The 25,025-nt window shown below is 42.8% G+C and overlaps 1 protein-coding gene across 1 annotated transcript in view; it reads right to left on the minus strand.

Moving 5' to 3' along the window:
* KLHL29 (kelch like family member 29) overlaps positions 1-25,025 on the minus strand; it is a 469,081-nt gene that overhangs the window by 53,621 nt on the left and 390,435 nt on the right. The window contains exons 6-7 of the mRNA XM_065401983.1: positions 16,245-16,444; positions 10,573-10,832 (exon numbers count right to left, since the gene is read on the minus strand). Coding sequence (XP_065258055.1) covers positions 10,573-10,832; positions 16,245-16,444 — 460 coding nt within the window. The remainder of the gene's footprint in view (positions 1-10,572; positions 10,833-16,244; positions 16,445-25,025) is intronic.

Consider the following 25,025-nt stretch of genomic DNA (forward strand, 5'->3'; position numbering starts at 1 on the left):
CCAGATCTTTGAGCAGTCTGTCACTATGTGAAGACACAATGATTACATCTCATTCCTTGCACTCTTCACTTTCAGAGAAATTGGAGTTTGTTACACTGCAATTATGGCATCCATTAGAACTCTTCCGCTTTCCAAAGGGGAGGCTTTCAATGCATTCTGCTATTATTGTAGTCACTAAGGATGGGGTTTCCAAAGGTGCTAGGCACTCAAATTTCATTAAATTTTAAAAGAAGTTGGGTGCCTAACTCCTATCAGCTCCTTTGAAAATCCCAACCTTCATTTCATACTTAGCCCATATTTGCTTTCCTGAAGCTAACACTCTTGGACTGCATTGTTCAGTGAATTCATTTCTTACTATGATGAATTTAAGTAGCTTTCTGGTACTGAATGTCATCATTTTGAGTTTTCTTATCATTTTCTACCCATTGCTAAGGAAAAGGCTCAGAGTGTTTTTGATACTTTCTGTATCATTAAGCTTCTTCATAACTATGGAACCTTTCTGATGCTGCATGTTTGACGATATGTGTTAGCTGGGTATTTAAAATTCTCCACGACTATGGTATCCAAACACCTTGAGAGTTGCCCATTTTTCTTCCTTCCAGAAATCCACTGTTTCTTCTTCGTTATTTTCTGCATCCTAACCAAAGTCATTTTATTGCCATTCTCTTTAATTGTCAAAAGGTAGCTCATTGGCATATATAATGTTTGACATAATGCCACTTTTCCTTCTCCACATTGTCTTCCCTTTCCATCACTCCTAGCTACTAAACTTACTGGTGTGCATGGTGTTCATTCAGCCTGCATTTGCTTTGCCTCAATTTTATCCCATTGCCCCTGCAGTGGTTATGCTCTCTTGCACCACCCTAGGTAATTCCTCTCCTTTCCTCTTCAAATACTTGTAGACAGTTATCCCCCTTTAGCTGTTGTTAGACCAAGTCAAGCATATTCAATCCTTTTAATCTTTCCTTCAAAATCAATTCCTCTAGTCCTTTAATCATTTGTTTTGTTCTTCTCTAAATTACCTTCAATTTGTCTACAAATCTCTGGTTCTCAGGTGCCATTAAGATACTATTTAGACAGAGCTTGCTCTGAGGACACAAGTTCATAGACAGCTCATTAATTTTTTTATGGGTAAGACATTTCATGTTATAAGTGGACATTTTGATGTTAAATAGTGTTTTTTTAAAAAGGGCACACTATCATGTCTGTATGGATCACAGAGAAAGGTGACATAGCACATGGCACTCTGGTCAGATAATAAAATTACTACTTTAGATCTTTAACGTCTTGAATAGACATTGGTCCAGATCTCCAACTTGAGTATATTGACATAAATCCATTCACTGTTAGCCCAGCAACACTGGTTTGCACTAGCTGAGGATCTGGCCCAGTATCTAGTATATCCTATCAACACTCCATGTGACAGGTATTCCCCCACCACACACACATACATTTCACAGAGAGGAAAGTGGAGGTAGGTAAACTGGCTTACCCAAGGCCACACAGTGAGACTATGGCTAAGCTAGGATTAGAGCACAAGAGTTTCTGGAATTAAGCCCTGCCTGTGCTCCGACCCCTATACCATGATGCTTTTCACATGACAGTGCCTCATTATGCAATATGTATTTTGTATGATCTCCCCAGAGGTAAACTAAGGTTAAAAGGAATAACTACCACGATAAACCCTACCATCTCCTCAATCAGTCTGGAAGAGAAATAAATAGAAAACCAGCAAATCCAGCTTTTCTAGATGTGTCAGTCTATTGTGAGATTTCCGAGTGACAAATAAAAGGAATCCCTACAGCCAGTGGTCTGCTTTCACTGCCACAGGAAATTACCTAACCATTCAGGAACCTGACATCAGATGCCATTTCTCTCAGTTAGATTGATTTTATGCAACTGCATTACTAGCAGGGCTGAAAGAGTTATATAAATGTTGCCATATGCAGTTGGCATACCGTTCCAAAGCACTGGGGTACAGTTATTTACCAAATATTAGTTTAATAAATATTTCATTATTTGAGCTCACTATCTGTCTTATGTAGATGGATCAGTGACCTTTGAAAGCTCTGTTACTCTCCCTTTGTAGCACATCTCAGATGCTATTTTCTGTAAAGCAGTACAGCTCTTTTATATAGCACCGTAAGACTCCTAAACGGCACACTTAACAGAATTAAAACTGGCGAGGGTATATCCTTTCACCTTGCTTTCCACAGCCCATGTCCATTCAGGAGCCCCCCACTGCCACTTTGAGCCTGGCCTTAAGAGGATTAACAACACTAAAAAGAATTTGATACCCAAGGAGTAGATTTTCAATGGCACAAAGAACAGTTAGGCACCTGATCCTCATTTTCTTGCAGTGAGAACAGGGGACTAATCCCATTTGTGCTTCTGAAAATATACCTCCCCCTCACCTCCCCCGAAGAAGCTAACATAATATGAGGACTCTGGTGATTACAACCAAGGTGGTGCACGAGCAATAGCAGCTTTCCAAAGAGCTTTTCCTCCCTGGAGCTGTCACCCTACTTACTCCCTGCTGTGGAGAATGAAGAGCCATGTGTAATTTTTTTTTTATAAATATCATCTCAGTTCACCCAGTTGAGATTATCCTGCCTGACTGCATGGAGTTCAATCAAAGGAGGCTGTTTGCGGGAGGGAGGGAGGGAAGGGGAAGGGGGAACAAACAGGAACAAGACCGTGACAGAAATAAGGCTCCTTAAGGGAACAATGCGGGGAACTATTAATTGGGGAATGCCCCTGGCCAGCTTTCAACCAGTCTGGCTAGGTTTATGATTTCCATCTCTCAGTCTAAGCGTGAAGGGGATACTGAACCATTAAAGCCCCCCAGGCCTAGAAAGGAAGTGGGCTTGAGTGGGCTGCCAGCAGCTGCCTCGGGGGAGATGCTGACAGAGACACACAGAGAGGGAGAAGATGCAGCAGGTAGCCTGCTCCCCCCAGTCCAGGAGCAGGGATGTATGGGCTAAGTAGAACTCACCCAGCACTTGCAAGGAAAGAATGAGGTGCAGGTAAGAACCAGGCATATAGGCCTTTTGTTGTTTTACTCTTTGCTCTGCCTGCTATGTAACTCTGGGTGAATAATAATGCTTTGTTTTGAGCTCCCTAAGGAAAAGGACTTACAAGTGCCAAACAGAGCTGGGCCTACAGGATTAACATGCTTGGGAAACAGGGGGATTGCAGCCCAGAGATCCAGTCCCAGAGTGGTTGAACCACAGGGTTCCCTGCACTTTAGAAGGAGAAAAATGGATCTAAAACACAGCTCACTCTGTAACCACAACACCTGCCTTCCCATGCGTCGATGCCTTTACTCACTATGTCAACTTTATGAATTACACAGCAAGCGCTTCTGGGCAAAGACCTTGTCTTAATGTATTTTCAAAAAGCCCCATGCACACATATGACACACCGTCCATATACAATACAGGATAGAATATAGTGGTTTAAAGAGCGTGCCCTTCATACTCTCCACCATTAAACTGCAGACCCCTGACCAGCTGTACCCCTGCAAGGATTCACCCTTGGTCAAGGACAGCAGTGAGGGGTGCACTGTGCCTTCCAGCGGAATTTTAATTTGTAACTGGAGCTCCACAGGACCCCTCACTAGCAGAGGCTGCCCGGGAGCTGCCCTGAACCAGCATATTAACTGGTCTCTCGGGCCATGGACCCTCCCACTTTTGTGGCTTTGCTGGCTGGTTACTGAAGCAGTTGCTGCGGTTCCCTGCACCCTCTGGTTCCCTGTACCAAGGGGTCTTCAGTGACAGAGCCTGGGTGAATCAATCCCATTATACCCTGAATGAAGTTAGAGCATCCTGTGATGCGGGCAGGCCAGGTGCCAGCTCATGCCAAGCCCCTATGCTTCACCTGAACACTGACAAATACATAGCTGAATTAGTCTGGCTCACCTGTGTGTTAATATTGTTAAAACTGGGATTAGATTTATAAAAACATGTTTAGTGTTTAGACTTGTAAGTTGCTGCATGTATTGATCTCACTTATAATAGCTGTATCCCATGTTATAAGATAATATTTAAGTGTTTGCTCTATAACTATAAAAGTGTTTTCTCTGAAACTGTAAACTTCCAGTCAAGAGAGAAGCACTACCAAGTGTGAAATACTAGTTTGCCACAGGAGGTATTATCTCTTCCTGCTCAACAGAAAAAAAGGCTCAGAGGACAAAAGACTTTGTTATTGGCCCTCATCCCCCGCAATGAAGAGGAAACGTGCACATGAACTCGTCCCATCACCTTGAACTCTGGGGGGAAGGCAATAAAAAAATCCCTGACAAGAAGAAGAAACTATATCTTAATACTGCTTGGACTCTGGGAGACAAGGATGACTAAGCATAAGCAAAAGATCCCCAGTGCTTGGCCTGGGTTAGCCCTAAAAGACATATAGAGCTTGATTATCATAGAAGCTTCTATTACCTTTTGAAACTTTTTTCAGAGTGGTAGCTGTGTTAGTCTGTATCAGCAAAAAGAACGAGGAGTACTTGTGGCACCGTAGAGACTAACAAATTTATTTGGGCATAAGCTTTCGTGGGCTAAAATCCACTTCATCCGATTAAATGGGTTTTAGCCCATGAAAGCTTATGCCCAAATAAATTTGTTAGTCTCTAAGGTGCCACAAGTACTCCTCATTCTTTTGAGACTTAAGACTTTAACTCATTGTGTGTGTATGTTTACCTGCTTTAAATCTTTTAAATAACTCTAATTTCTTTTTCTTAGTTCATAAGAAACTAAGGAGGGTTAGCTCAGTGGTTTGAGCATTGGCCTGCTAAACCCAGGGTTGTGAGTTCAATCCTTGAGGGGGCCACTTGGGGATCTGGGGCAAAAATCAGTACTTGGTCCTGCTAGTGAAGGCAGGGGGCTGGATTCGATGACCTTTCAAGGTCCCTTCCAGTTCTAGGAGATGGGATATCTCCATTAATTATAATTATAAATCTTTACATAGTTTATTATAGGATTAGCTACAAGTGTTGTCTTTGGTGAGACATCTAGGGTGCAAATGATCTGAGGCAGTGGTTCTAAACCTATTTACCATTGTGGGCTGCATATGCAGCTCTCTCTGTGTTATGTGGGCTGCATCCACACAATATATATACTACCTGTATGGCCCTGAGGCTGTCACATGGGCTGCAGCTGTGTGCTGATTGGGCCATAAGCAGCCAATGGGCTGAGAACCACTGACCTGGGGTAAGTGACTGGTCCTTTGGAACTGGGAGTAACCTGAATATTGTTGTGATTTTTGGTGAGGGGACCAAAAGGCAGGCTTGCCTAAGTGGCAAGATAGACCGGAGCACCCAAGGGGATTGTCTGAGACTCCATGTTAAGGCTGTTTTAGTGCTTGAGAAGTCCATACCTGATGCTTGGTTGGTGAAATCGAAGTATAAAACTCACAACCAGTTTGGGGTTTGTGCCCTGGTTTGTAACAGTCTGCCCTGTGGTTGGCACTCACTGTCATGAGCCACTCCAGACAGCTTGACATATCCATTCAAATTTGAGAAGTGTTTAGGGTTACCATATTTAAAAAAATAAAAAAGAGGACACTCCACGGGGCCCTGGCCCCGCCCCTTTCCCACCCCTTCCCCGCCCCAACTCCGCCCATTTCCCGCCCCTTCCCCAAAGTCCCCGCCCTAACACCCCTCCTCCCTCCCCCCTCCCAGCCACGCGAAAAGGGCGGCCCCAGTGCTACTGGCTTCACGGTTTGCCGGGCAGCCCCCAGACCCTGCGCCCCCGGCCGGCGCTTCCCCAGCGCAGCTGGAGCCCGGGAGGGGAAGCGCCCAGCCGGGGGTGCAGGGTCTGGAGGCTGCCTGGCAAACCGTGAAGCCGGTAGCGCTCGGGCTTTGGGCAGCCCCCGGCCGGGCACTTCCCCTCCCGCGGCTGCTCTGCTCCTCCCCTGACTCTTTGGCTCTGTTTAAGAGCCGAGCTGCCCGAGCACTACCGGCTTCGGGCAACCCCCTTGCCTCTGGACCCTGCGCCCCCGGAGCCCGGGAGGGGAAGTGCCCAGCCGGCGGCTCAGGGTCCGGAGGCAAGGGGCTGCCCGAAGCCGGTAGCGCTCGGGCAGCTCGGCTTTAAACAGAGCCGAAGAGTCAGGGGAGGAGCAGAGCAGCCGCGGGAGGGGAAGTGCCCGGCCGGCGGTATTTTTCCCAGACATGTTCGGCTTTTTGGCAATTCCCCCCGGACGGGGGTTTGATTACCAAAAAGCCGGACATGTCCGGGAAAAACCGGACGTATGGTAACCCTAGAAGTGTTCAATGTACACAATGCATTACCCTGACAGATTCGGCAGAAATGGTGGGTCTGTTTCTGTAAGGTGTTGAGCACCCTGGACTCCCAATGAATTCAGGGACTGCGGATCTGGTAGGATTGGGCTCGGCATTTCTCATGCTGGAAGGAGGCGTCATCAAAATTTCTACAGACCATCTTTATCAGACAGAAGACTGGTTAATCTGACTTTATATCCATCCCCAGAGTAATTTGTTTCTGAGCTCTGAAAATGTAGATGCCATTATAAAATTTTAACGAGAGGGTGTTTCATGGTAAATCTAAAAAGCAAGAGCTTCTGCTTTCAGAAAATAAGCATCTGACTAAGAGCCTTATATATAATACAGCAGGATACAGAGAGGTAAGAAAAAGTTAGAGCAGCCAGCCTGCCACCCTTAAAACCTGGCTTAGCAGTAGGACTGGACATGAAAGCAGCCAACTATTGATACCTTTAACATTAATTTATTCAAAACACATCTCCCTGTAGATACATATAAAAATTGAAAGAAAAACATAGGAAATCAAACACCACAGTGAGAAATTTGGAGAAACAAATAGAGCTATAAAAGCATTTCAGAAGCAGGAATGCAAAAAGGAATGCAACTTGGAAAAAAAACCCACCCCAGTTGCTGCAACATGAAAGTGAAAGAAGAGGAGGTAGTGGTGGCAGTGGCAGCAGTGAGAGGGAAAACAAAAACCACCACTTAAAAAAAACAAATTCATAACATCAGCACAGCAGGAGGCAGAAAGAAATATTTAAACCAGCAATCTTGAAAACATAACCTAGATTGCATTGTGATTGACACCCTCTGTTTGTGACAGAGAAACAGATTCATTCTGCAAGGTTCTTTCCACTACTGCCCTCGAGAATAATCCCATAGTTTCCATTAAGTTCTGATTCAGTACAGGAGCAGCTCAGAACGGACTATCTTCATCAAACTTTAAACAAGCAGAGAAACACACAAACAGTACTGCACATTTCCCAAGGCCAGTGGGAGCTGAGAAGGGGCCAATTTCAGTAAATCAACAGCACCGTATAAATTTTTTGCGATAATCATAATAATATATATGGCCCAGACAATCCCCTCCAGAAGAGAAGCCTAGAAGGTGGCCACAGAGGCAAGAAAACTTGATGAAGTTCCCCTCAGAGTCTCATGTACATTGTCCATTTGAAGAGGAGAGAAGAAGTTTTGAGGTGGCTCCCTACAGCCACAGACTGACTGCAGGAACTGTGCTGCCATTAGACGAGTCCCCTGTGGCCGCACGTCTATCTTAGGTACTTACATGGAAGTCATTACCACAGTAACTGAGTACCTCTTCAATGCGTTTATCCTCCCAACACCCATCTGAGGTAGGGAAGTTCTATTACCTCATTTTACAGATGGAGAACTGGGATACAGAAAGACTAAGCGATTTGGTTGAGTTTACACAGGAAGTTTGTGGCAAAGCAAGGAATAATACCTAGGTCTCCTGAGTCCCAGGTTGGTATCCTAACAACTGGACCATCCTTCTTCTTTAAGCAACCCTGGAAAGGATCCAGGGGGAGCTAATGCAACTCTGCGAGTATGTGTACACCAGAGCTGGAGGTGTAAATTTCCAGCTCAGATGGTTCTATCTGCGCTACCTCTGATCTCGCTAGCACGCTAAAACGGACACGCGGCTGCGGCAGCGCGAAGAACTAGCGACCTGACTACATAGCTATGCTCTCAGACGGGATCATACTTGGGCGGGCTAGCCCGTCCCGCCACTGTGGCTACATTTCTATTTGTAGCATGCCAGCTTGATCAGAAATTACACCTAAAGCTCCTGTGTAGACATACTCTAAAATGGATCACGTCGTGGTTGTATTTCTTTGGGGAAATAGAGTGGGATCAGCTGAGGTTGGAGCTGCCAGTGTGAGCCAAACAGCAGCAAGACCAGGGCCGTTCACTTAGTTAAAATGACTGACCCCTTCAGCAAAGCCTGAAGTGACTCATTACTCAGGCATGCTGCAGCAGCCTATCCCTGGGCAGGACTGGGGTCAGATGACCTTCAGGCAAATGTAGGGTTACCATATGTCCGTTTTTTCCCGGACATGTCCGGCTTTTCGGTAATCAAACCCCCGTCCGGGGGGAATTGCCAAAAAGCGGAACATGTCCGGGAAAAATACCGGCCGGGCACTTCCTCTCCTGCGGCTGCTCTGCTCCTCCCCTGACTCAGACTTCAGCTCTGTTTAATAGCCAAGCTGCCCGAGCCAGCGCTACCGGCTTCGGGCAGCCCCCTTGCCTCCGGACCCTGCGCCGCCGGAGCAGAGCAGCTGGAGCCCGGGAAGGGAAGTGCCCGGCCGGTGGCTGGGGTCCGGAGGCATGGGGGCTGCCCGAAGCCGGTAGCGCTGGCTCGGGCAGCTTGGTTCTTAAACAGAGCCGAAGTCTGAGTCAGGGGAGGAGCAGAGCAGCTGGAGCCGGGGAGGAGAAGTGCCCGGCCGGCGGCTGGGGTCCGGAGGCAAGGGGGCTGCCCAAAGCCCAAGCGCTACCGGCTTCACAGGTTTGCCGGGCAGCCTCCAGACCCTGCGCCCCCGGCTGGGCGCTTCCCCTCCCGGGCTCCAGCTGCGCTGGGGAAGCGCTGGCCGGGGGCGCAGGGTCTGGGGGCTGCCCGGCAAACCGTGAAGCCGGTAGCGCTTGGGCAGCCCTTTTCGCGTGGCTGGGAGGGAGGAGGGGGAGTTAGGGCGGGGAATGGGAGGAGTTGGGGTGGGGCCGGGGGGTGGGAAAGGGGCGGGGCTGGGGGTGGGAAAGGGGCGGGGCCAGGGCCCCGTGGAGTGTCCTCTTTTTTTATTTTTTAAATATGGTAACCCTAGGCAAATGTATTTCACTCTCACTGCCAGAGCCACAAGTTAGTATGTGAAACAGCACCACTCAGCTAGGAACCCTCCAGCTGCCACGTGGTGTTACAAACACCTTAGGCTTCTAGCCTGCCCTCGATCCTGTTGCCCCAGCCTTGCTCGAGCCTTGTTCCAGCGCACATCAGCCTTGTCTGTATCTTTTTCTTGCCTTGCTCCAACCCTGTTCCTGACTTGCTTCAGCCCTACACCTGCCTCCTGACCCCAGACCCTTGGACTGATACCAACCTGACCTTTGACCTGCATCCGGACTCCAAGTACCATCCTGATTTGGCTTCTCTACGGATTCTGACCCCAGTTCTGACCCACAGCCTGACTTCGGGCCCTGATTTCAGCACCACTCTCAGCCTGGTCCTGACTCTATGTCCAGCTTTGGCTCTTGGTACCTGTTCTCAACCACTGCTCTAGCCACCAGGGCTGACTGCCTAGAACCCAGAGCCTGATAGCCAGAAATAGCCAAGCACCTGCTTTGGCCTTCCCTCTCACCCCACCAATGGAAGCTCAACAGGGTACTGGGGAAGCGACAATAACATGGGGGAGGCATTCTCCCTTCTGGGCGGGCCTGGACAGAGCCCATCTGCAAGAGGGAACATTCTGACCCAATACTAAGGTTGGGGTTCAAACCAACAATCAATTTAGGTACTCGGACATCCCCTTATCACCACAGTTAGCTACCAAGCTCAGCTAACTGCAAATCTTATTTAGTTATATCTAAGGAGAATGGCAGGTTTTTAAGTGTCACCAATGTAATTCGTCTATCTCAAGGACCATGTTTTGCCTTTATTGTCCTCAAAACCAGTCACTATTTATAACACTTATCTGGAGATAGTGCTAGGCAAGGTAATACCTTCACAAGTTAAGGGCAACTGCATAACTCAGACAAATTGTGCAGACAAGCTAACCCTAATAAATATTTATATACTACCAGAGGGGGTATCTGAATAGCCAGTAAAGGTACAGTATAATTTTTTATACATAGTGTACTTATAAGTTGGTCATGCTATTAGCATTCAGCACCAAAAAAAATATTGAGATTTACTGAGGATTTTTGCTTCCTACTGTTACTGAATGTGCATGCCTTCCCAAAAATGTATCCCTTTCCTGAGGTAACATATCATGCAATTATAAACCTTCAAGATTTATCTTTGACCAAGTCTGCAGCCAACAATTCCAAGAGTCAATGTGTCTAATATACGTGTAGCAAATGAGAAGCTTTTAATTCTAAACAATCAGATGGGGGAATCAGATTCTGAAATGGCATACAATTTGTGCATAACCTGGAGTCGCTTGCTCTCTTTTTACCTCCACAATCCCATCTTTTATTCATCTTCACATTTAAAATTGCATGGGGATAGTTTCTACTTTAAAGAGGTATTTATGAGAATGGAGGAGAGTGGTTTCTCAGATTATTTTTACCTGAGCCCTGAGTGCAGCGTCCTTCTTAATCCATTTTATCACTGTTTCGTACACCAGCTCTTCTGCTTTGGTGTTCAGGCTGTCATTGGACATGTAGGAAATGAAGTCGTCTTTTGAGATATTAAGGATCTCCTCTTGATTCGCCACCTCTGGGAAAATTTGTAGGGCATATGCTTTGGCCATGTTGTATAGTTCACTGCACTGCATAGCTTCAGCCATGGCTAATATTCCTAAGCAGTTGCTGGCAGTCAATTGTTTTTCTAAAAGGAGCAAATAAAATATAAATGAATGAATAAAAATGGCATTATTTCACTGACAAATAGATGCTATGAATGTAAATAACTCTGGTTCACTTTGAATAGCACCCAGCTTATTCCAATGAGTCACCATTAAAAGAAAAAAGTCTACCAAATGCAGTTCCTTTAGATCTGCATTTTAAATCTTTAACTGGGTGGAAGGTATTTTCTGGGCTTGTTTTTCGGTGTGTGGTCTAGTGGTGTGGTTGGGAGAAACTGTTGACATAACCTTATAATTAAGGACCTCTTCTCTAGTAGGACTCAAGTAGTGAGACCACTGCTAATTCTAATGCCTACCATGTTCCTTTAAAAAACAGCAAAGACGTAAACCCTAGTGCAGGTGCTTTAAGAATAAACTCAAACGGCTCTGAGGACATTTTTGAGGATGCTACAGTTGCTTCATGATAATTTATGTCCTGCTTAGCTACTAAGCCACTTCAAATAATAATAAAAAAAATTCCCCACAGGAACTTTGTTACTGTAGAATGTGATGACATTCCTTATGCAAAACACAGATTATACTAATGGTTTCTGTTAAATGTTGTGTAGTGGTGTTTCAAAGCAAATCATGCACAGAGGAGACAGCATTATCTGCTTCCTGGCAAACAAGTAACTGCACAGAGTGTCGTAGTATGTTAAGGATGAGCTATGCTGTACACTTTGCTGTCCTTTTTGCTTTTCAGCTACTCTGAAAAAAAAAATCACCAATAGGAAATTTGTGCAAGAGAGGCTAACAGGTTATTGGGTCTCAGCTTTACTAGCCAAGGCATTAGCAGAATACATTTTATTAAGATTCAAGGCACAAAGCCTAAAAAAGTATGTCTACACTGCAAAGAGAAACCCATGGCACCAAGGTTATGGCTTGCAGGGCTCAGGCTGTGGGACTAAAAATAGCACTGTAGATGTTCCTGCTTAGGCTGGATCCTGGGCTCCAAGACTCTGACCCCTTGCTGGGTTTCAGAAAATATTAAAAATATTCCCCAAATGCAGCACTCTTGTTCTGGAATAGAGTGTGCATACATGGAGTTAATCAGCAATAGCTTCTCAGCATTAAACTCACACCCTGCCTTACTTTGGATTAACTTTAATGGGTAGACAAGCCCACATATACACAAAAACCTGTTTAAAACTAGGTGGATAAAATAAGCAGGCGATAGAAATCTAAATTCGTATCACCACCGATATTCTGAAAACTAAAGGCAAAAAGCAAATCTGACACCGGAGTCACATCAATCTTGTAATTTTTAAAAGAAATGCCCCAGCCAGACCACCAGGGCATAGCCCTACACACATCTTTAATTCTGCACAATGGAAAACATCTGGTGGAATAAGCCTTTACTCATATGAGAGCAGATAGCCTACTTCAAGACCTTTGCAAGTGGGGTTTTTGAGTTCTCAGATTTCTGTTTATCGGGTAACAGGCTTGGGTATGGGACAACTGCACTGGCTGTGGCTTATCTTCTCTGAATGGGGGATGATGATCATATATCTGTGCTGACTTTTCTAGATCTGATCTTGGTATTTTACCTATCTTTAATCCCTTGTAGATGTAGACAGATGTTTCTGAGTGGCCCAGTCTTTCCTTTTTTAGAAGGACCAGAGGGTAGTGTTGGACAATTGCTGTTCTTCCCTGAGAAACCTTTTTGTGGCATTCCAAGGGCTCTATATCATTATCCTTTCCCACATGTACATAAGGCCATCAAGAAGGTTTGTGAAGAGGTGCGGGCTGCGATATATTCAACAGGTTGATGACACTTCATCAATTCTAACATGGCTGGTACAGTGGAACAAATGACTCGGTGCCTTTCTGAGATAAGAGCTCGGATGTAAGCTAGCCGGATGCGGTTCAACTGGGGTAAGACTGAAATAATGTTAGTGGGGGAAGCAGTTGGGGGATAATAATGTTGGGGGAAGCAGTTGGCAAAAATTATCTCAGCACCTTTAATTGAAAGGGTTCACCAACTACTTGCATCTGTAGTTCATCATCTAGGTGTCTGATTAGATCTTGAAATACTTCTGGATGCCTAGGCAACAAAGAAAGGCTGGAGAACACTTTGCTCCATCTATGATTGAATAAGAGAGTGCTCCCTTTCCCCTCTGATGCAGACCTTGCTACAATTATCCATGCCTTTGTCATCTCAAGGCTAGACTTGAATTGCACTCCACATGGGGCTCCACCCCTAGATTATTCAATTGTTAAGTAGAGAGCACATTACACCAGTGCTCCAGGATAGCTGCCAACAGATTTCTGGGTGTAATGTAATGATGTCAGTTTTAACCTACGAATTCCTAAATGGTCTGAGACCTGGTTAAATACAAGCTCACCTCTCTAACCTTTGCCAGACGGTTGCAACTGAGATCGACGGAGGCACTTGAGCTGCCAGGGCATTCTCTACTTATGCTTTGACTTTGGAATTCGTTCCCTATGTTGATCTGCCAGAGTCTGTATTTGTTAACCTTCCAGGCAGGCTGCAAAGCCCATCTTTTATCCCAAGTATCTGGGGATGGAGTGGATGCCTGAGCAGGGATATAGGCAGAGATTGGTAGTATGCATGAAAGATTACTTGGCAGAACTGTGGTACCAATGTAACAGGAGTTCAATAATTAGTGCGAGATCCCATCTGTTTGTGTTGAATATTGTCTTTTTAATTTAGGGAGGATGGAGCGTATGAGCTAGGCATTACTAAAATCAGCACAAACACACCTCTCCGTTACAGGCTGCGATCCATTTAGTTAATGGGAGTCCATCCTTGCTTGTTCACACAAGCCTCTAGTGGCATATTGTCTGGTCATATCTATAAGCTTCTGGATGTAATTTATCCTCCAAAAGATCACAAGGCCATTGTGATGGTCTCACTTTCCCATCGTCAAACTGTCTAGTGCTGGGTGGTCTGGTTTTCCAGCTGACCCAAAAATTCCCCATCTGGAGTAAACGAAAACAATCCAGAACACTTTCTTGGGCAGGGTCTGGGTGGACCTCTCTTCATGCAGGGCTCCCAAATGCTCCCCTCACTGCTTCCTCTCAGGCTTCTTTTGGAAACTTGTTCTTCTCTCAGAAAAAAATCAGATTCTGCTCTTCCCTAGTTGCCTCCTTGACAGACAGACCCCCAGCAGGTCCCACCATCTCTCTCAGACTGAGGAAAGGAGGCCCTTATATACTCAACATGCTTTGTGATCAGCCTACTGTTCCAGACTCTACTGTAAGTCCCAGAATCCCTCTGTTTAGTTCACTCCTGTGACAGCAGCCCCCTCCTCACAGACCCCAACTGAGATACTGATATATCTCCTGAATTCTGGTTTGGTTCACATGCCCCAAACCTTTTTCTTCCCTAGGTGCACAGACTAACCAAATCGGGGTGGCTTTTAAGGAGTTGTTTTTAATCCAGTTTCCTCTGCAACACTGAAACAAAACAAGAAACCCATCCTTTCTCTTTGTTCATGCACCAGAATGCTTGTTCATGCATCAGGCACTGTAAGAAAAATCTTAAATCCTTGTTATCATCAACCATTAGCAAACACAGCACAGGAAATATACCCTGTGCTTGAAGCCATTATGTCCAAAAGGAAGGGCCATTTTCCAATTCTGCAGGTTCAGTTGGCTTCTACTGGGGGATAATTACAAATCCCAGGTCATTGCCCAAAACAAAATACTTTTTCTAAACATTTATATGGCAAAGACTCCGCCATATCTGAAGCACAGTTCAGTCAAAGCTATACATTCATTCTCCAAATGAACTGTATGAATTCTCCAAATGAAAATCTAAAACTCTGGTGACTCCCCATATATCACTAAACTTATAGCCAACTCTCCTAGTTCATACCATAACATGGTTCACTGAATTAAAATATTAAATATTGGAAAAGGGAAATCTCTCATTGATTTAGTGAAATAAATGTATTTTGTTTTTCTGGCTGAATCTTTCTTTAGTGACAATGTACTTAATTACATCTAGTGATCATTGAAAGCTGTAAGATATATTCATTTAAAAAGGTACTGGAGGGAAGCTACAGAAAAGCAATGTCAGTGCAAGAACCTATACTCAAGGTTCACAACCAACAAACTGGGACTGAGAGAGACAGTTTTCAACCTACCATAGCACACTCATTTTTAAACAAGAATTTCATATTTTTAAACAAGTGACAACAAAATTTATTGAAAGAGGGAGCTTGAAATAATGGCCTGATTCATTACTGCATCACTCCAGTTTTACACTTGTGTAGCCCCATTGCAGTCAGTTAGGTCAGCATAGCACTGGGCAGTAACAGTGATGAACCAAACCCAAGGTTGGATTTTGATTTTTGAACATGTATAACATTTTCTAAATGCTCATCTTCAAGACTCTGCATTTCTGATGTCAATTTACAATGACAAACTCTTGACATGACTCCAGGTTCATGTGGGACAGAGATAAATTTTGGTTCCAAAGGGAATGACATGTCTTGCAATGAGGAAGAGTTAAGAGATATGTTTTAGGGAAGGGGAGAACAAGGGCATGAAAAAAAGTCTTGATATGGTGTGTACTGAAAGCAACACAACATCTGGGTCAAACTTTATATTAATAAGATTCCGTTTATAAATGGTTTATACAGGGTTAACAAAACATTAATAGATCTTATAAGCATGTCACAGAAATGAGTACCATGTGTTATAGGTAGTTATGGGCATACCAGTACAAGGTGTTATAGATGGTTATAAGGCATGGTTATCGGTAATCTATCTTCCTGTTGAGACTCTATATCAACATATAACCATTGACTATAATATCTATTAATCATTTATTAACGGAACCTTAATATAAAAGTGTGACCATTCTACCTGTTGTGGTTAAGATGGATCTCATTTATAAGACTTTGGAGAGTGCCAGGACTATTACTTCAGTGGCCACAAGGATCTTTCACCTGACCCTTAGAATCTGTTTTTCAGGGGTGCAGGAAAATGGCAGACTCTGACCCTTAATGGGGAGTCCATATTCATCTACTGTTATAACAAACCTAGTCTGGCATAGCTTCTATAATCTACTGTAATGACCATATGAGTGGGACATGCATGTGCATTTTAGAACTCAGTGTCTGCATAAAGTGCAACCTTTGTCAAATTAAATGGGATGCTGATACCAAGAACAAAAAATCTATCCAAAATGTGAATGCAGCTGGATTTTTTTTCCAGCTGCACAAACAACTTTACTGACTGTAAATCAGTTTAGTGCTGCAGCAATGGGAACATTTTACGTTCAGATCTCAGTCCAAACAAATGAAGTTCTATTGTGTTTCAAATAACATTTAATCGTGAATTTCCTAGCAGAACTACGAAATTAAAAAAAAAAAAAAAATCCTAAGGCCTATAAACTCACAAGATGGAATGGGGATGACACTTACCTAGAAATGACACACAGACTTTACAGAAAGTATGAAACTGGAACTTGCTGGCAGCCTCCAGAAGAGTTTTTGCGTTGGCAGAATCTATGATCAAAGAACCTGTATAAACAAACTCCAGTAGTAATTCCAGGACTTCTGCAGTGAGGTTTGACATGGCCAATTCCAGCTTCTCCCCGCCTCTGCTACTGTCTCGTGGTGACCTGGTAACAGCAGACAATGACATTCTTACAGGACATTATGCCATCCCCCTTTTGTTGTTGTTTACCAATTAGCGAGGGCTAGAAAATTGATTCATTAACTTTCTCCATATTTTTAAGGAATTGAAGAGCATTGTATTTTAAAATAACTGAACTTAAAGACTTTAACTGGATCTGAAAGAGAAGAGTCTTAAAGCGAGTTTTACAAAAAAAAATCAGTTTATTGCTACTCTGCATTTTCATGCAAAAGAAGGTTGCAAAAAAAAAAAAAAAAAAAAAGAAAAAGAAAAGAAAGGAAGAAAGAAAGAAAGAAAAAGAAAAGAATGAGCCAACATTAATGAGAATGAGGACCAGGATTAGCTTTCAAAGGGAAACAATACATTTTAACATTCAGAGTTAACATCTCATCTTTTGTGCATAATATGACATAGTAAGGCAAAAACATTCTAAATTTCAAGAGAAAAGGTCACCTAGTTTTTCAAGAGCATATCCCCATCCAGTACATGGAATAATATTTTAAATGTCATGTGCATTTGAGATCTATTTAAGGACCTTTTCTATCAGCCATAATAATAGTAAGATTTTAAAAACTGTTGGGGTTTTTTTTTTGGCTTGATTCCTCAATCAATGTTAATGTAACAATATATATGATGTTTTTGTTCTAAAAATATATTGTTCCCTTGTAGGTACTAAAAAAGGAAGCCCCTCATGGCATTGCTTTGAAAACTGAATACAAGACAAGATAGACAGACAAAATGGTTAGAGCAAAGAAGAGAGGGGGGTGGGAAAACAATAACCAGCTCTGCCACAGGAAGCCAGCAGCCATCCTCTAGGAAGTTTCATGACTGTGGCCTACGATTTTTCCTGCATAAAGTGCTAAACAATTTGGGGATCAAAATATCTCCTGCATTTGAAGTGTGCATTAGTGCTTGTGAAACTATGGGACAAAAAGTAATAGTAATATATTAAAATAAGGGCCCAGTTCCTAATGCATGGTTGGCTGGTGTAGCTGCAACACTAAGGACAGGTAACGCCTGAAAGACAAAAATGATAATAAATTTGGTAACGTCAAGAATGGGGGGAAAATCTGTTAAAGTAAGAAAATAAACTCCTTTAGTGGTTAGAGCCATTCAGCATCTTCTTACAGAAACATTAATTTCTCCTAATGACCAGACAATCCAAGTCTGCTCACTCCATCACTGCTACAGTTCTCGTGAAAACCACCGCACGACCAGCACCAATGTGCATCATAGAGACCACCAAACTCTTCATAATAAATGGTCACGTTACTATCCACTGGCCAGGGCCAGGTTTAAATACAAGCAAGAATCACTTCTAGCAACTGCTTGGGAACCTACATGTTCAAGGTTCACAATGCTGTGAAGAAGCTGATGGTCAGATATCCCCTTCTAACCCTGGAACCAGAGGACAAAGTATACAAGGCCAGATTTTCTTTCCCTTGTAGAAATTCATACTCTGATTCTGCCCCTCTCCCCACAAACACACACACAAAAATCCACAAAGCAACTTGGGGGATCTGTAAATTTGAGGCATGCCCTGTCACTTTTTTTAATACCTCTGAGTTAGACAATGGTTTCAGGTAGTAGAACAAGCCATACTTGGGCCCTGACCCTACAAAAGCTTATGTATGTGAATAGTCCCATTGTGGTACTGATAGTGAGTAAATTTAAGCGCATGCATAAGTCTTTGCAGGATTGGAGTCTTAAATTCACTTCATATTTCTATTTAAGGTACTTATAGGCCTCAATTACCACAAATATTCAGCACCTCACAATGGGGTGATTGTAGACCTTTTTATCCTCATAACACCCTGGCCAGGAAGCGAAGTACTGTTATTCTCATTTTACAGATGGGGAACTGAACTACAGAGGGTATGTCTACACAGCATTTTGGATCATGCCTCCCAGATCAGGTCAACAGACTTGGGCTAACAGGGCTTGTGCTAACCCTCTAAAAATAGTTGTAGAGACAGCACTTTGAAGATGCAGCTCAGGTTGGAGCTCAGGCTCTGAACCCCACCCCTCTGCCTAGGCTTCAGAGCCTGAGCTCCAGCCTGAACTGCAACTTGGAAAGCACAGCTATTTTTAGAGCACTAGTGCAAGCCCTGCTGGTCTGTCTGTGAGGCTCCCTCCAAAATACTGTGTAGATATGCCCAGAGAAACTAAATGACTTGCCCAAGGTCATGCAGGAAATCTGTGTCAGTGCAGGAAATTAAACCCACATCTCCCAAGTCCGTGGCTAGTGCCCTAAACACTGGGTCATCCCTTTGTGTAGACATAGCCTGTGGGTGATGCCATATTCCAAAAGCAGATGCATAAGCATGTCAGTTAAGCAGGTTGCTTATACTGCCCAACACGCACCCATTGTACTAAACCCTGACTTTTTAACAGGCGTGCTGTATGCTCTCAGAACTGTCATGCATGTAAGCAGTATTTTGCTCAGGCTACAATTCCTCTTGGGATGAGATAGAGAAGTAAAGATTGGTTGGGCCCTGAGAGGAAGCCCATAATACGGTCTCTCTCTCTCACAATCCCCTGTACCTAATCTCTAGGTCTGTATAGATAGGGAACCTACCTAATGGTAGAGCAAGAGAACCTTTGACCACAAGGTACTTCGGATGCCATGCATCAAAGTGATTCCATGGTATGTGAAGTACCTTGAGGTAAAAAGTTCTCTTGCTCTACCATACAGTTTGACATGAGTTCATCAGGCAGGTTTGGTTAATGTTATTCAATGTTTGGGCATAGATGCTCACGTTTTTATAGGTATTTTGGTATTGGTGTGCTGAGCAGCACAACACCTAACTGATTTAGGAGACTAAATTTCATTTTCAAAAAGGGATTTAGGCAGTCTGATGGAATTCAGACTCCTAAGTGCCTAAATCCCTTTTGGAAAATGAGATTTAGGACCCTAAATCAGTTAGGCATTACTGCACCTAAATACCTTTAACAACTGGGCCAGAGCACTCACTAATTTAAATGGGATTTTATGGCATTCGGCAATGGCAGGATTGAGTCCTTGTACGATAGGCAGGCCTGTTGCAAGCAAATAATTGTCTACGGTATTAATACCATTTGTGCTGGCAAATGCTGTGGGGGTGAGTGCGTGCACTGACATGGTAACAAAGCTCTTCGGGTGACTAATCATGTGCAGTTTCCGACTGTGACTGCAGCAGTGAACAGGCCAGACAGTGCAAAACCAGTAGCCTGCCACTGACATTAGAATAAAGAAAATACCAATTTAAGCAACGACTCCAGCCTGTCAATCTTTAGAATAATTAAGTTATAATCTCTTTTCCTTTGTAATACACCAAGCAATAAATGGCTGCTGCAATTGATTAAATACCAAAACAAAGCTAAGGTGTTCAATCACAAAAGCCACTTATGGCAAGTATAATACAAAGCAATAGAGATTATTCATATTACTCAACCAGCCAGAAATGGAAACTGAGTTGTGTCAGTTTCTGCCTCTGATGCTTTAAAAGTAGCATGTTGTGGTGCTTGGGCAACAGGGTCACAGCTTAGAGCAGTGGTGGGCAACCTGTGGCCCGCACGTGGCCCGTCAGGGTAATCCACTGGCGGGCTGTGAGACAGTTTGTTTACATTGACCGCCCGCAGCTCCCAGTGGCCGTGGTTCACCGTTCCCGCAGCTCCCATTGGCTGGGAACGGCGAACTGAGGGCACTGGGAGCTGCGGGGGGGGCGTGCCTGTGGACGGTCAACGTAAACAAAATGTCTCGTGGCCCGCCAGTGGATTACCCTGATGGGCCGCAGATTGCCCACCACTGGTTTAGAGGCATCACTTACTTGGGATGCATACTGAAAACAGGCCTGGTTCAGCCAACAAAGTAAAATAACAAGCCTGCATGGCTTCTATGCTGATGACCTGGGCTCTGTAGATTTACTCAGCCTGGAAACCAGATGGATTATTGTCTAAAGCAAGTCCTAAGGGATCAACAGTGAGTTTTCAAAGAAACAGAGAAAGAGAAACGTGTGTGGAGACAGCCTTATGACTGGAGACATCACAGAGAGTATTAGTGTGGTTTGAAACGGGATTCTGGGGTCTGATTTAGTGAAATGGTTTTATAATAGAATTTTTCCTAGGTATTTCCTTTCTAACTCTGATGTATTGTATAATGATATTCTTAAAGTGGTTCCCGTGTTTCTTATTTTATATGCAGCAGGATATAAAGATCCTCTATGCACCTAGCAGACTTCGTAAATGTGGGCCATATTCTCCTCTCGGTTATATTGGTGCAACCCCAGTGAAGTCAGGAAGTTGCACAAGTATAACCAAGAGGAGAATTTAGCCCTGCTGTAAGTGCTTACACAGTTGACCAAGTGAAAAAACGTATGTGTATATATGTACACTTGTGCACAAGGGGTCTGATCCTGCACGATTATAATCAATGAGAGTTTTGTCACTCACTTCAATGGGTGCAAGATGAGACCCTAATGGTCTAACATTGTTCTCAGAGAGGTCAACAGCAAAACTTCTGTTGGGGAGAATTTGTCTGTAACTGACAAAAGTGCACACAAATAAACACATGCGCACACAGTACATGTTAATGGAAGCTCATTATAGATATAAATAAGAACATGCACATACACAATGCATTTTGGACATCTGATAGACTGTCTCCTTAGCATTTTATTCTAGCTTGAAGGTGGGTAATGTATATTTTAGGTCCATGGACATAGTTAAACAAGGCACATTTTGCTATTTGCTCTGTGAACTCTAAAGTTTAAATGGAACAATGTCTTTTTATGGGCCTTCCAATCATCGCTCATATTATAAAGGTCAAACATTTCACATTGTGACAGAAAATCAATAACTCTTCCAACAGCCACTGGGGGCAAAAAGTTTTGCTTCTAAAGAATAATGTGTAATAAACAATTTTAGACCTTACTTTATCATTGCTGCAATCTCAGAGAACAGCTAGAGTAAAAAGCCGGTAATTCCTGATATATAAACTCATTAAAATTAGGAAGTGATTTAGAATAGAACTTTAAAAAGATGAATCTTGGGCTAAGCAGCAAAAAGGTTAGATTAGGTCTATATTTAAACACGCTAAGAGAGTTCTTTTACAACTTAACTATATTGTAGCTGTCAGGGAATTTTTTCAGATTTACAAATCATATAGCCTCCCATGGGGTGACTGTAGACCTAAAAAATGTGAAAACAAAATTTAATGAAGAGATAAGCAAAACCACATATTAGTTCTGCACCGATAGTGCAGAGTTACTAAATAAACACAACAGCTTTTTACTGTTTGGGATAATTAGAGCTACCTAAATAAAGCCAGGGTCCTTGGGCATGCTCTGTCCACTTAGCTCAGTTACAACTTTCAATGTAATAACTTAAGCTGGAGAGGTCATAGGCACAGGGAGACTTTTAAAGCAAAGGACATCTCAGTTATAAACTGGAACCCAAAGAACAAAGTTATTGGCCCTTTCATTGAGTTAATCTATATAGGGAAGCTAATAGAAATGCACACCGGTAAAGTAGGATTAATATTAGAAGGGGGAAAAAATCCTTGCTTGCAATGTTCAAGATTGTGCTCTGGAAAATTTTTACTTACTTACTTACTTACTTACTTACACACACACACACACACACACACACACACACACACACTCGGAATTCTTGGTATTACCAGTAATTTTGTCCTTGAAATGCATTTCCTGAGATCCAGCACACATAGACAAACATCAGCACTAGTGTTTCATGCCTAGTACAGACATAACTAAGTTTTCTTCATCATCTCCTGAATAAAGTTTAATACATATATATATATATATAAATTCTATTAATGAGATAATGCACTTGGTGTATTATATAAAATAACTTCACTGCATCATTTTATTAAGAGGTTCTTTTTAACATAACCTTTCTGTGATGCAGTACGAAAAATTTTATAACGAGATGCTTTGAGTGTCAAAGCAGCATTTAGACTCCAGCTGAAGTACCCTTATATATGGAGTTCTCCTAGTATTTCACTTCATCCATTTACAGACAACGATACTGTTGCCTCTAACTGGCTTGCAACACTGTTTTGATTGACTAATGGTCTGGTTGCCTCTTAGAGTTGGCTACAGTCTTACTCAGTTTCACTTCAAATGTGAAAAGCTACCTATGAGCAGTGGAGAAACTAGTTTTCTCACTGTTTACAAGCTACAGTCACAATAAAAGTCAAAGCAAATTCAGAGAGACAAGGTGGGTGAGGTAATATCTTTTATTGGACTAACCTCACCCATCTTGTCTCTAATATTCTAGGACCAACACGGCTACAACAACACTGCATAAAACAAATTCAAAATATTCAAAATGGAGCCACCTGCAAGGAATGCACATGAATAATGCAAAATGCTTTATGTAAATGTACATTTCTGACTAGGAACAGTTGGTTCAACTTTATCCCACACTGCCTCATCATGCTGTATGTGAACAGGGAGACTAATAGACCTTTCAGTGACATCTCTTCAAGTCTGAAGCAGTATGACTACATGGGGTGCAACCTCAAATGCATGTCATACATCACAGCTTCTCCCTATGAAAATGGGCACCGAATAAAAGATTAACCTAAAAATAAAGACATTTTTGGTATTGTACACCCCCCACAATCCCGCCAGCACACAGTGTTTAGAGTCTGCCTCTTTCTCTGTTTCTATCCAGGGCCCATCACAATTCAACAAACAAACAAAATTTAAGCAGCCAAGAAAATTAAATTGATTTCTATCAGATAGATTCAGCTATTGTGGGCATCTTTGACTTCCCTATTGATCATTATCCTGCACATCTTGGCCACTTGGAATTTAATGGCAATAGAACTCAGATACCCCTGTACTTGAAAAGCACATGCCTCTACGGTTTGTGCTAAAGGAGATTTCTGTTAACATAATAGGGCTTGTGGCCCAAACAAATTAGCAGTTTTGATTCTATTCAGAGGGTAGTGGAACATGCATTCTATTCTTTACAACATATGTTGACACCTGCATCCGAGAGCCATGATATTGCCCCCCCCCGATGCCATTGGTATGGCTGGAAGTTGCACACACAGACGTAGTATATGGCCCTTAGGATTGCTGTCTTCTATATCCAACTACCTAATGAACTTCCAGCTTCTGCTCCACCTCCTAAATGTACTGTGACATTCTGTTCTTATTGGTTTTGGTTTCATAGTGAGGGACATAATTAATATAAGAGCAAATATTTGTGTTCTCATTTCACTAGAGCAAAACATTTGCTACCTATGCTAACGGGATAAAAAAAATCAGAAATTAAATTGCTTCATTCCCTGGACACTTTGTTTGGGTCTAAAGGAAACAGGAAATCCAAGATTAGAATATGAGATGAAGCACTTAAACCAAGAACAGCTACTTCTTTTTATCTCTGTCAAATAGTTTTGATTACCAAATAGAGAACACTAGACTGGGATTGGCAGCTTCTCATGAGGCTGAAGAGTCTGTTAGTTATGTGCTCATTAAAAACTTTTGTTCAAGTCTACACAATTTAGGCGGAATATCTTGGTTACTGTGGAACATAATCCTGGAGGTACTGAAACTCCAGGCAAATAAGAACAAAGAGCAGCATTGCTGCATACTAACTGTCCACTGTTTGACTTTTCATCATCAAAATTATTAAATGGTTCAAAGTCACATGTCTGTTTATCTTGGGATAAACAAAAAAGAAGCTTAATGACATCTATAGCTTACCTCTAGCTAAGTAGAGAACAGATATTGTACTCTGCATGGAAAGCAATGTTTCATGCCTAAGAGCTTGATTTACGATTCTGTATAATTATAGGCTCATCATGAGATATAAATGTACAGATACACAAACACAACAACATGGATTTACACAACACAGACCCCAAGATGCATGTACACACTGTGGTCACACATTATTTACTGAGTTACTAGAGTTTATACAGCTGCAAGATAATCAGTCATGTAAATGATGACAACAAGGGACATTTATAGAGCAACATCATTGCAATACATGTGCCATAAGGCGGTGGATGTTCTATTAAATAAGATTTTTTTAAAATAAATTATACCCTAGCATGGCTTCTCTTTTGGAATTATTTTATCGATATCAAAATGTACTAACTTGCAAATCTCTGCCTTCTTTACGCTATCTCAGAGATAAATATTATCTGGAGCCTCAGCTACTATCCATCTGTCTCATGAAACAAGAAAAACACGTACTGTAATGATGCTATAGTGTGATTAGGGTAAAGAACTAGCAAAATCATGAGATTAAATAAATTAGTGTTTAAACACAGCCTTGCAAATTCATCATGAAAATTTACCTGACCAGGCACAAAATCTACTTGTCCACGCTTTACCATGACATTGATGCAGATAATGTTATTACTTGCTCCAGGCAAATAGAATTTGGCAAGGCTGGTTTGGCATACCAGGGGCCAAATGCTCTCAGTTTGCAGCTGTTCAATCCCCAGTAAAGTCAGTGGAGTTCCATGGGTGTAAACCTGTTTGTGTATCGGGCATTTTCTCCTAATGCACCATCCACAAATCAGACAAGTGATAATTTTAGACCAA

This window comes from Emys orbicularis, chromosome 3 (assembly GCF_028017835.1).
Source record: "Emys orbicularis isolate rEmyOrb1 chromosome 3, rEmyOrb1.hap1, whole genome shotgun sequence".
In the NCBI taxonomy this organism is placed as follows: domain Eukaryota; kingdom Metazoa; phylum Chordata; order Testudines; family Emydidae; genus Emys; species Emys orbicularis.